The sequence below is a fragment of the Zootoca vivipara genome, chromosome 10 (genome assembly GCF_965207765.1).
Source record: "Zootoca vivipara chromosome 10, rZooViv2.hap1.1, whole genome shotgun sequence".
Lineage (NCBI taxonomy): Eukaryota > Metazoa > Chordata > Lepidosauria > Squamata > Lacertidae > Zootoca > Zootoca vivipara.
The window spans coordinates 28,307,289-28,319,476 of record NC_142593.1 but is presented as its reverse complement, the minus strand read 5'-3'; the positions used below and the strand labels follow the sequence as shown (position 1 = coordinate 28,319,476).

The 12,188-nt window shown below is 39.0% G+C and overlaps 1 protein-coding gene across 1 annotated transcript in view; it reads left to right on the top strand.

Annotated features, from left to right (window-relative positions):
• Positions 1-12,188, top strand: part of ADGRV1 (adhesion G protein-coupled receptor V1) — a 253,099-nt gene that overhangs the window by 107,520 nt on the left and 133,391 nt on the right. Inside the window, exons 64-75 of the mRNA XM_088653182.1 lie at positions 92-324; positions 726-874; positions 1,766-1,967; positions 2,551-2,770; positions 3,379-3,618; positions 4,716-4,865; positions 5,894-6,367; positions 7,606-7,749; positions 8,363-8,534; positions 9,234-9,369; positions 9,920-10,773; positions 11,973-12,090. Of these exons, the coding sequence (XP_088509308.1) occupies positions 92-324; positions 726-874; positions 1,766-1,967; positions 2,551-2,770; positions 3,379-3,618; positions 4,716-4,865; positions 5,894-6,367; positions 7,606-7,749; positions 8,363-8,534; positions 9,234-9,369; positions 9,920-10,773; positions 11,973-12,090 (3,092 nt within the window). The remainder of the gene's footprint in view (positions 1-91; positions 325-725; positions 875-1,765; positions 1,968-2,550; positions 2,771-3,378; positions 3,619-4,715; positions 4,866-5,893; positions 6,368-7,605; positions 7,750-8,362; positions 8,535-9,233; positions 9,370-9,919; positions 10,774-11,972; positions 12,091-12,188) is intronic.

Genomic DNA, 12,188 nt, shown 5'->3' with positions numbered 1-12,188 from the left:
TGCAACAGTTATAACATACAACTGTAATCAACGTTAAAATGCAACATGATGTGGTGTCATTGGAGCCTTAAGGAATGCTTGTCCTCAACAGGCTAATATCACAGTTGTCCGTTCACATGGCTATTACGGGCAAATTCGCCTCTGGTATCAGGCGATGAATGGAACTGCAGTTGAAGGCATGGATTTTACTCTCATGTTCAGAGAGGTTACTTTTGAACCCAAGGAGACTATGAAAACTATTTATGCAGAAATCCATGATGATGACCTCCCTGAAGGTCCTGAGGAGTTTTCAATTGAAATGACTAAAGTTGAACTACTGGGAAGGTAAAAATAAATTTCATTGCATGGGAGAAGATTAACCATGGCAACAGAATTTGCTGTATGTGGTACATATATATAACAAATTTAGTAACCCTGAATATCTTACTTGATGTTATGTTTTGGATTCAACAGTAGATTGCAAGATAGAGATTAATGACTGGGCATCATTGTTGTTGTTGTTGTTGTTGTTGTTGTTGTTGTTGTTGTTATACTACAATTTGTAGTTGCCCAACTAATTGCAAACCAAGACCAAATCCAGGCTCATTCTCTTGGCATGAAACTATGGTTAGCAGTGCAGCCGTGTCTGAACTAAGCCAGTTTGCCGCAGGACAGAAACTGGGACACCTGGGAATTTGAGCTTATTGCCTAATTTCTTTATATTTCCCTTCACATACTTTTGCAAGTGGATTTGATTTTACGATAAAAGAAAATGGACTGCAAGTTGACCAACCCCCTGAGATAGGAAATGCCTCAGTAATGAAAATCATTATATCGAAAAGTGACAATGCAGAGGGCATAATTGAATTTGATCCGCTCTATACAAGTCTGCAAGGTAGGTTAAGGATATAGCATCATACTGCATTTTAAAGAGCAAATGAATGACTTTATCGTTGTTAATGATGGCCTCTGAGCTTGGTGTGGAAACAGATGGTTGAGCACTCTTGCTGGACCTCTGCAGGTCTGGGTCTAGTCAGTGCCTGGGTGAGAGTCCTTTTCAGAATCCCATGCACACGATATGCATGTCAGGGAGAAGCAGAATACTAATGTAATAAAAATACAATAAAACAGTACTATCCATTCAAAATCTTGTACCTATTTTAGGTTTTGATTTCCTTATTTATTTTCTTTGGTGGTATCAATAGCTACAGAAGAATGCAAAAGTGCACTTAAACATCTTCCCCAAACAGACTTTAATGTTGTTTTTTAGTGCCAGGAAACAAAAACATAACTGCTGTGACAGGTACTCTTACAGATGTCCAGTTGATACTATCACCCCCAAAGCAGAAAGTTTTGCTGTTGCTCCTCACAAGATACTCTTGGCTCTTGGGGATGGTGGGAGTTCAGCCCAGTCCACAGCTGAGAACAGCAGTAAGTAGCGATAACAGCGCCTCACTGTGTGCTGCACTGGAAAATGCAAGGCTTTTCCATGAATCTCTATGGGTTAAATAGTGTGTGAGAAATGTAAAAGGAAATGTAACAGCAGGGACCTTCTGAATGATTCTCTCCCTTTCAGCTTTCAAGGATATGCAACAAATGTCTTTGTGAAATAATCACTTTGCAATTCTAATTTTTGACCTACCGATGGTGGCATTTCCTAATATTGCCTGAGTACCCCTCAAACATATGAACTCAAGTAAAAAAATAAATCATATGGCCATATACAAACATGCAATTTAGAAAATGTCACTCATTCACTTTGAATTTTTTTCTTTTTTCTTTGTAGTGGAAGAAGATGTTGGGTTGATAATGATTCCAGTAGTACGAAGACGTGGGAATTACGGCTTTGTGACTGCAGATTTCATATCTAGAAGTATTTCAGCTCTTCCTGATGGTGTTGACTACAGTATTAGGAATAATTCAGTTATTTTTCATCATGGCCAAAACCAGAGTTTCATCAGTGTCTTAATCATAGATGACGATGAAAGGTAATGATGTTGAAGACTTCTTTGCATAGGATAGGGAAATGGATAAGGAGGTCTAAAAATATATGAGAATATCTTTTGAATCATAGAACTGTAGAGTTAGAAGGGACTCCAAGAGTCATCTGATCCAACCCCTTGCAATTCAGGAATTTAAACTAAAGCAGCAAAGACAGATGGCCATCCAACCTCTGCTTAAAAACTTTTAAAAAGTTGCTGATAAACTCCCCCCCCCCCCCCCGTAAACAAAATTTTCAGCTGTGAAGCAAACATCGATCAAGAGTAAAATAGAGAACAACCATTATTATCTCAGTCTCCTTTCTGGTTTCTTGTAAATTTCTCTTATGAAGAAATTAAAAATAGAGTTTCTATGTTCTGTTAAATAAGCTGCAATTACATATATAAATGCAGATTATGCACTGGCAGTTATTTTCCCTTTCTTATGTCTACAGTGTAAACCACCTGTAATTAATATTGAATATATGTAAATGTTCTGGTGAATTGCTGGGCATTCCGATTTTAATGATGCCTATATGGAGAGGTCATGTTTGGTCGCAAAATGTGATCTTTTCTATTGTTTCTGGAATAGAGAATATGCTGAGCAGTTTGAAATCCAGCTAATAAGTGCTAGTGGGGGAGCAGTCCTTGGGCTCCACCTAGTGACCCAGATAACTATTGCTAAGAGCGACTCTCCGCATGGGACTGTCCGGTTCCTCAACCAAAGCCGAATAGTTATCCCCAATCCTGATATGTCACTGACGCTGTCCTTGGTCCTGGAAAGAACTGGAGGCTTGGTGGGAGAATCTCAGGTATGCCTCCCCGCCTTAAATTAGATTTTGGTGAATTCCTTTTGTAAAGATTTTCTTATGAAACGGATGAGATAAAATTTTACACTCCCTCATCTTTCTATAAGATTGTGTCATATAAGATTGTAAACCAGATTATACGGGAGTTGTTTCTAGTCTATGCATCCACTGAATGTGATAAGATTATTTTAACCTGCATTTAGGCTAGGTGGCAATTTGGCTATCCATTCCCAACCCCTCTTACTGTGGTTTGTTTTTTCCTGGTGTGTGCGCTTTCCAATTTTGCAGGTTGGTGTATTGCTTGCTATCTGTTATACTGGTATTTTTTTAAAATAATACCCCACCTTTCTGTCCATGAAAACCCTCAAGCAGTTAATGATGAATCAAAATGGGACTCATTGCTATGTGCTAAGGGTTGTTAGATCAGTTAAGCCACCTGAGGTTAGAAGGACTGTGCTTCTCTTGCCAATACTCACATGGGAAGTAGAGCAACTCTCCAGCCATCCTCCAGTTAATGTCTTTCGTAAAAGGTACCAGCTACCATAATTGTTCTGTTGCAACTTGCTTATAATACTAACAAACACTACCTTTGGATTTTATCTATTTCACAGATTAACTGGGATATTTTGGGGCCTAACTCAGAGGCAATTTTACCTGCTCTGAACAGTGACATTGGTGACCCGGTGAATGGATCCTTTTATTTTGAAGAAGCAGAAGGTGGTCTTAGAAGCATCACCTTGGAAATTTATCCTCATGAAGAAGTTGAAGTTCAGGAGACCTACATTGTTCGACTGAGCATTGCAAAGGGTGAAACAGAACTGGATCCAAAGGCTGCCAACATTACACTAATAGTAAATCCTTTTTTTTAAAAAAAAATCGGGACTGTTTCTGTAGTAAAGCAGGTTGGGTTGCTCAGTGTTTTTCCTGTCCAGGAATTGTTGAAAGCTTTGTGACACGAGGAAGACTCAGCCATTCCTCCTTCTTGCATTTAAAGAATGTGTGAGAAAGTTGCAGGGATACCTGACTAGCCCCACAGCCACTACTGGCACACATAGGAGCCATGCCTACCTGTGCTTTGACCAATGTGTGAAGCTATTGTATGCACATACTGATGAACAATGCTCCTTTTTAGGAATGTGAATCTTGGCCGAAATAAGAGTTCTCTTCTGTTGAGGCGTTCTGGGAACATGCATGCATAAGGCCCCTTCTCATGCTTGCTGAATGCTTTGGCAGTGACATGGTGTGGCCAATGTGCATATTGACCATGGGAGTGGGGCTAACCTCATGGCCCCACAGCCTCCCCACCAACACCTCTTTTCAACACATGGAGACATTTGCAGTTGAGTGAAAATAAGTGGGCATCTTGCCCTACCAAGTTGTTGAGAAGCAGGCACTGATACAGTCAACTGTCCATTTTTTCCTGGCCATTGTTCTTCTCAGCTAACATTTCTTCTACTGTTTCTCCTTCCTGAACATGAGTGGCTCAATAATTTTCTCCATTTCAGATATATTAAGCTTTTCTTCCCCCACAGAACCGAGTCATTCTAACCTTCCCAACATTTAATTTGCTCTTTTTAAACATTTATGTTGATCAGCACCCAAAATTATTATTGACCATCGTTGTGTGTGAAGTCAATACACTTGATTTCATTTGCAGAATATGCACACAAAATCCTATTATCACAGTTCAGGTCCTTTTGTAATTCACATGCTGCTCTCATTGTAACCTGAACAAAACAATTAGCTGTCATGCTTGGGTTTGCTTATTTATTCAAAAGCAAGTTCCAAGTCATGGCATGCAAGATTAGTTGCATTGTTGTTTGCCATTTTTAAAGGGAAAAAGTTAACATGGAATTAATATCTCTTGAATTGTTGCTTAAACTGTTTAATTTTTATTCATCCCACAAGCAAGGAAAGTCAATTATATGCTGCTGTCAACATTTTTTAGATTCTGAAGTTTGGTGATCCCAATGGAATTGTGCAGTTTGCCCCTGAATCGTTATCCCCAAAGTACTACGAGGAGCCATCAGCATCAGAAGGGCCACTACGTATTGTGCTTTTCATAATGCGAATTCAAGGCACCATGGGGAACATTACGGTAGTTTCAACCTTTGCTACTTATTTGGTAGTTTCGACTTTTGGTACAGATTGCAACAGTGCAATCTGAAGTCTTTAGCAGCACATTCAATCTCACCCTTGACTATGAAGGTGAAATTAGATCTTATGGAGACATCGTTCAATGTATGCTAGATTTGTAAAGTTCTGAACTAAAGTTTCTGAATGTTTTAGGTTTTTAAATTTACAGTATGATCACATCTTACACAAGGGTTCCACGTATCTGCAAAAATACATATACTCAAACTCTTGGAACTGTCCCCGCATGAGCATCCTGGTGCTTCTGGAGACAGTGCGTGGAGAGGGCCTTGCTTCCCAAGCAAAGCAGAGAGCTTAAAAGCTCATTTGGCACCGGGTTTCCCCTGTGCTTTTAAGCTCACTGCTTTGCTTGGGGAACAAAGCTGCCTCCGCATGCCAGCTCTGGAGCCCCCAAGATGCTCTTGCAAGATCTCACAGGAGCACCCCAGATTTGGCAAGCAGACTGGACCTTACTTCCCAAGCCAGCAAGAGACCTTTAAAAACTCTCTTTGCAGCAGGAAAACCCCATGCAAAAAGACTTTTAAAGACTTCCCCCTTGCTTGCATTTAACTTATGTGGCCTTCAGCCGCATATGGTTGAAATTGTGCAAGTTAAATGTGCATAAGAGGCAATCATACTGTATTTCTTTGTTGGAATGATTTGGAAGACTATGTCAAGCATGAACAATAAATCAGTTTAAATGTTTCTTAGAGAAATGTGCTTATTACTTTCAGGGGGACATATTTAGGGAGACTGTTATTATGATTATTTTGCTACTATGCTGTGCATTATGGTTTATTATTATGCTGTGTAAATTATGTTCTTAATGTCTTACACTGCCCTGGGATCGTTGATTAAAGGGTATATACAAATCAAATTAAATATAATAATACTAATAATTTCATATTAAAACTAATTGTCTAAAAATATGTGTAAAAAGATGTGAAGGTCTCACCACTTTTTGAACTTACTGATCAAAGATTTTTATTTCAGGTTCACTGGGAACTAAGTAGTGATACAGATACTACAGATGATTTCCTTTTCACCAGCGGCGCTACTGTAATTCCTGATGAGCAAAGGACATCTGAGATTGTTATATTCTTATTGCCTGATGATGTCCCTGAAATAGATGAGCATTATGTGGTACAGCTTACTTCAGTGGAAGGAGGAGCTGATGTGGATCAGGAGAAAAGCACTTCTGGATTCACTGTTTTGGCAAATGATGATCCCCATGGAGTATTTGCCTTGTATTCTGAAAAGCAGTCAGTGCTAGTGAAGAACGACCTGAGCCGGCACATCCAGATTAATGTAACTCGTCATGCAGGGACTTTTGGAGATGTGATTGTGGAGTATCATGTTTCATCTCCCAGTGAAGAAAACTTAGTCACACCAGCCAATGCAGTGGGACATCTGCTAGTTAAAGCAGGTTCCAGTTTTGGAGTGAAGACGGTGCCAATACATACCCAGGTCTGTAATTTCTCTTTACCTTGCGAGGTCCTTGAAACTGAGTTGAGTAAGCAACATAGCAATACTTTGTGACCATTGTCTCTTATAAGTTTGGCTGCAACCCAAAGCTTTCTAGAAAAATAAGAGTCCCATTTTCTAGAATCAGAGTGGGGAGGCACCCCAGAGGTCATCTAGTCCAAATCCCTGCCTGGGCAGGAAATCTGCTATTGTAGCATCCCTGGTCAGTAGCCATCTGGCCTCTGCTTTTTAAAAAAATCCCTCTAACTAAGGAATCCACCATCTTCTGATGCTGTCTGTTCCATTACTGAATAGTAATGGCAAAATCTAGTAATAAATTTTACCATCACAAAGTTCTTCCTGATGTTAAGTCTTAACCCACTTTAATATGCGCTTGTTGGTTTGGTTCCTGCCTGCTGGAGCAACAAATTTGTTCCACCACTGATGTGTCAGCCCTTCAAAAATCTGAAAATGGCTATTACATCACCTCTTAATAATCTCTTCTCCTTGCTAAACGCACACAATGCCTTCAATCTTTCCTCCTCTGGGACACATTCCAGTCTGTCAATATTCTTTAAGAGATTGTGGCTGGGGCCTTTCAAAGGAAGGGAGGTTTGATATGTGCAGTAGGGAGGGATTCCCTGTGCTTTTCCTCTTATCATATGAAAACATTGTCTCCCAATAAAGCCCTTTCAATAGCAGTCTCTGAATTGTAGTCTTTGAAATACGCTTTTTCTATACTCAGTACTGATGGACAAAGAAAACTTGCAATTTAAAATCTTTTCTTAGTGACAGCCTGTTTCCCATGGTAGAGTCTTTCATGTTCCAGAATCTTGCTTGGGTGCAGTCTCTGTCCATGAGAAAACATCTGCCTTGGGGCCTGATTATGCTTTCAGCTTTTTCATGAAATATTCTGAGTGAGGGTTCATGGCTGAACACCTTGTTACTACAACAACAACCCTCCTTGCCACACTGTAAATGATTAATTATAATTGTATTCTACTTATAGGCAATAAAAAAATAAATACTGAGGATGAACTTAAACAGTTGTGGCTTGAATATGCCACCATCTGCCATTATTCATAATTTAACATTATATTCTATTATTCTTTTGGGAAACATTTTGGAAAACAACATGTTTAAAACAGTTCTCAGTATGAGGATTTATTGTTTGAATGTCTCACACGTAGTTCTTATTTCCTAGTTGATGACAAAACAGATAAGTGAGTATCTCCTTTCAGGTGTTTCTCTTCCTGGGCTTGAATTTTACTCTGAAATTGAACAGCGTAACCCTGTTTAATATTAGTGCCAATATTGTGCCTAAAATATTAAATACAACGATGTCAGTCTCTGTCCCAATTCCCAAAGAAGCTGCCAATTCTCAGGTAAGTACAGGCATGTAACATCTGTACCACCAGAGGGCAGATCAAAATTAATGCAGACACAATGTTGTTAGAATTAATTGGCTGCCCTATGTTGAAGCAAGCATTTGAACAAATTATTTGTAATTGTATCAATGTAAAAACTGGTGAGGTTTTTTGGGTTCAATATGTGCTTGCATTTACTTGCCATGCATTTAGGAAGCAGCATGTGCAAAGAGCAGAATGTAGATTTTTATGGATCAAATACCAATACATTTGGTTTTGAAAAACATGAATAGTTTTTGTCATATGGTTCAAAATTCTATCAACTGCTTCATGATATTTTCATTTAGATATCATTAGACTTCAGAGGAGAGGAGAAGTGGCTCACTGTATCTTGTTGCCATGTGATATGTGCAAAAAATACCTTGTGCTGGTAGTGTGAGAATTAGATGCGTTCCAGGGTCAGATGTAAAAATTCTAGGGTTGTTAAAAGAGTGTATGATGCTGCCAGTAGAAGCATTACTTCATATAGGAATATTTGATCCACCATGTGGCTGCTGCCAAAGAATAACATGTATGTGCATGTAAAACCATCCATTTCTCGCAATAACAGCATCTTTCTCCATTTGGGTAGGTTGCCTTTGAGTCTGTTATCTTACGACTTACAAATATTACAGCAGGGACAACCCAAGCCATGATAACTCGGGAAGGAGTGTATGGCTCCATCACAGTAATGTGGAGTTCTGGATATCCACCTGGCTTGATTCCAGAGTTCCTTCAACCAGGAAATATTACACCAGCTTCTGGTGAGTGCTTCCATTTTGCCCCTTACAAGAAGAACCTGAGATCTTATACATGCAAATTATATGCTCTACTGTTGGCACCATCTTTTGCTTCATAGAATCTTTAAACCACAAGGCTTAAGCTATTCATGATTTTGCCCCCTTCCAGGCCAGAAGTATGTTCATCACATCACGACCCTGACTGTTGCAGTTTTATCTCAAGAAGAAACACTGGGTTAAAGATGGCATTTTCCTGTTCTATTCCTGGCCCAGACGTCTGGGAAAGAAACATATATAACTTTTATTATCTTTAATCATATAGAACTGTAAAGACTGCTCATTTCCTGCCTGCAGTATCTGATGAGAGGATAAAATTCTTAAGAGAGAATGCTGTGTCTTGCCAGGGATATTCAAAATTCAAGTTTTGTGTTATGCTTTTATTCATTAAGGTTTTATTCAGATTTGCACATGTTCATCTTATTTTAATATTTCATTTTAAAGAGGCATACCACCATCTACCAGCAAAATACAGCTTTGTAAGTTAACTTACATCCAAATAAGCACAACATAAATTAACTTCTATTGATATTACCAAACCTTTGTTTTGTGATTGACTGATGAATGGAGACAAATCTGAAACTACGATCTAATGTCTAACTATTGTTTCTGTTTAAAAATCCAATTGTTCTTTTAGCAACTTCCCCTCTTCCTTTCTTTTTCCAGGCATTGTAACTGTTCCTCATGGTGAACCAAACAGGACAATTTATTTTCGTGTTATACCAAATCTAAGTATCCCTGAAGCATTTGCTATACATTTATCAGCTGTGCATAGCAATGTATCTGGTGGAGCTCATCTGAGGTAAGAAAGGCTACTGGTCAGTTTCTATTTAGGAGCTGGACATTGGCAGTAAAAACTTTGGTCTCATTTCATTATTCAATTACTCTTATATCCCCCCACTCATCCAAGGAATATTGAGCTGCTCACGTAGTAGTCTTCCCTTTGGTAAGCTTACAGAACCAAACCTTCTAGCTTTGCAAAAACCATTATAACTTGCCTTCCGACCATTCATTACACATAGATGTATACATGTGCATTTCTCTATCTGTGGGGGGAGGCGAAATACATATGAGAAAGAACACACAGAGAGAGGAAATCTCTTTATGAAGTAATGTATCCAGTGTATATAAGATGAATCCAATATACACACTCCTTGTTGTTGCTGTTTTTAAATTACATCCAAGTTCTTAGTTGGTTTCAGCTGTTAAAAAAAATGGTGATGCTCTAACCTAAGGCTGGAGAATTTTTTTTTCAGAGAACCAGAAGTGGTAAGATGAGCTGTTTTTGCTTGTGGTTGCACTTATTTGTCTAGGTCTTCACAAATACAATTTTCAATTTGTTTTTGTTCCAGATCAGGCTTCACCATTGCTGAAATTGAACCAATGGGAATCTTCCAGTTTGCACCTAACTCAACGAATGTTTTAGTGAGGGAAGAAGCACAAATGGTCAAATTGTATGTACAAAGACTTTTTGGTTACCGAAGCAACCTCACAAAACTGTTCTATCAGACCATTGCAGGAAGTGCCAAACCACTAGAAGACTTTGAACCTGTTCATAATGGAGAGCTTGTTTTTGGACTCCTTCAGACTGAGGTTGTGTTTGAAATCTTGATAATTGATGACAGCATTTCAGAAGGAGATGAAATATTTTTTGTGAACTTAACATCTGTGGAAGTTATAGCTACACACCCGTTTGACCCAAAGTGGAATCCACGGTTGAACCTAGAGTTTACTGTTGCATCAGTTACCTTACTAGCAAGTGATATCATTATTCATAATGGAATTTTAAGTCTTGGACCAGCTGTTATTTACACTGAAGAAGACACTAACAGCAGCATATCCAATGCAGTTCTGATTCATATTAGGAGGACTCTGGGTTTTGTGGGAAATGTTTCTGTCACTGTTAAAACATTTGGTGGAATAAGTGCTCAGAGTGGGACAGATACATTCCCTTTTGAGATTGTCTCTGGGATTTCTAATCTAACCTGGGCAATTGAAGGAGTCGATTTTGAGGAGCTGACTCTGTCTGTTACATTGCTGGAAGGGGAACGAGAAAGTCAGGTGTCTGTCAACATTCTTGATGATGATGAGCCTGAAGGACAGGAAATGTTTTATGTTCTGCTCTCTGACCCTCAAGGTGGAGCTCAGATTACAGAAGCTGTGGATGAACATGGTTTTCAAGGTTTTGCCACAATTATTATCAAAGGTAGGAGCTTTTTAGTGGAATCAATAAATAAATGAAACACTGTTAAGGTGGTTGTTACCAGTGTGGTGTAGTGGTTAAGAGCGGTAGACTCGTAATCTGGGGAACCGGGTTCGTGTCTCTGCTCCTCCAAATGCAGCTGCTGGGTGACCTTGGGCTAGTCACACTTCTCTGAGTCTCTCAGCCCCACTCACCTCACAAAGTGTTTATTGTTGGGGAGGAAGGGAAATGAGATTGTTAGCTGCTTTGAGGCTCCTTGGGGTAGTGATAAAGCAGGATATCAAATCCAAACTCTTCTTATGCTTATCTAGATTTTAAGAAGTTTTGCTGAATGTTGTATTTTTGTTGGTTTTATGCAAAGCGCTTAGAGAAAAACTGTAGTATTTCAATAAATAAATAATTAGGGACATGCTGATGAGATATACAGTAGGGATGAGCAGCTCTTTTGGGCTGGGACCAAAATTACAAGGCAAATCAGGGCCATTGTACTAGTCCCAAATTTCAAAGGTGATATCAACAAAGTAGCCTGTGTTAGATCAGGACTCTCAAAACCTTGTGTTGCTCTGGCACTCAGTTTTGCTGTGCTCTCTATTTTTCTCTACACTATATCTCTGTGTTTTTCTTTATTTTAATGTCACTCTAGGCCCATGAACCTTGCAATAAGTGAGGCTGTTCAAAATGCCTGTAGAGCACTGAAGAACTCTGGATGATTTTCTTTTTTAATGTCCAAAGTTAACTTACAAAAAAAGTTCTGCACTTTGATGATAGCATTGTGTACAGCCAAATGGCAAATGGCAAATACCTTTTCACAAGCATAGACCGTGGGATCACAGTATCAAAAATAGCTGATTCTAAAGTAGCTTAAACCCCAAAGTGTGTGACTGTGTGTACACACAACATTAGCTGCCCAGAGTGGATAGGGCAACCCAGTGAGAGGGGCAGGCTATAAGTATTATTATTATTATTATTATTATTATTATTATTATTATTATTATTTACTTATTTATTATATTTTATTAATTCCTGGGGCAGAATTTCCTTTAAAACAGGAATATTTCAATTTCTCAATTCATGTTATAATACCTTCTCATTCAGAGTCACAGAGATATTTCAGGTTCTGCATGAATTCTTGAATAATGGAACATTGATTGGCAAGTATCATGTGCTTCTCAGTAATTCTGGATGACCCATTTCTCACCCAGGAAATGATCTTCAGAATGGAATTCTGGGATTCAGTGAAGAGGCGCAAAGTGGCATCGTGCTTGATGAAGATTCCGAAAAGAGGGAGGTGCAACTCATTGTTACCCGGCAACCAAACAGGTGCAGGCCACGGCTGGTAAAAAAGGGCTGCCTCCACATGCTGTAATGTGTGTTGTTTTGAAATCAAGGAAGCTGCCCTGAGCAGAAGAGGTTCTCAT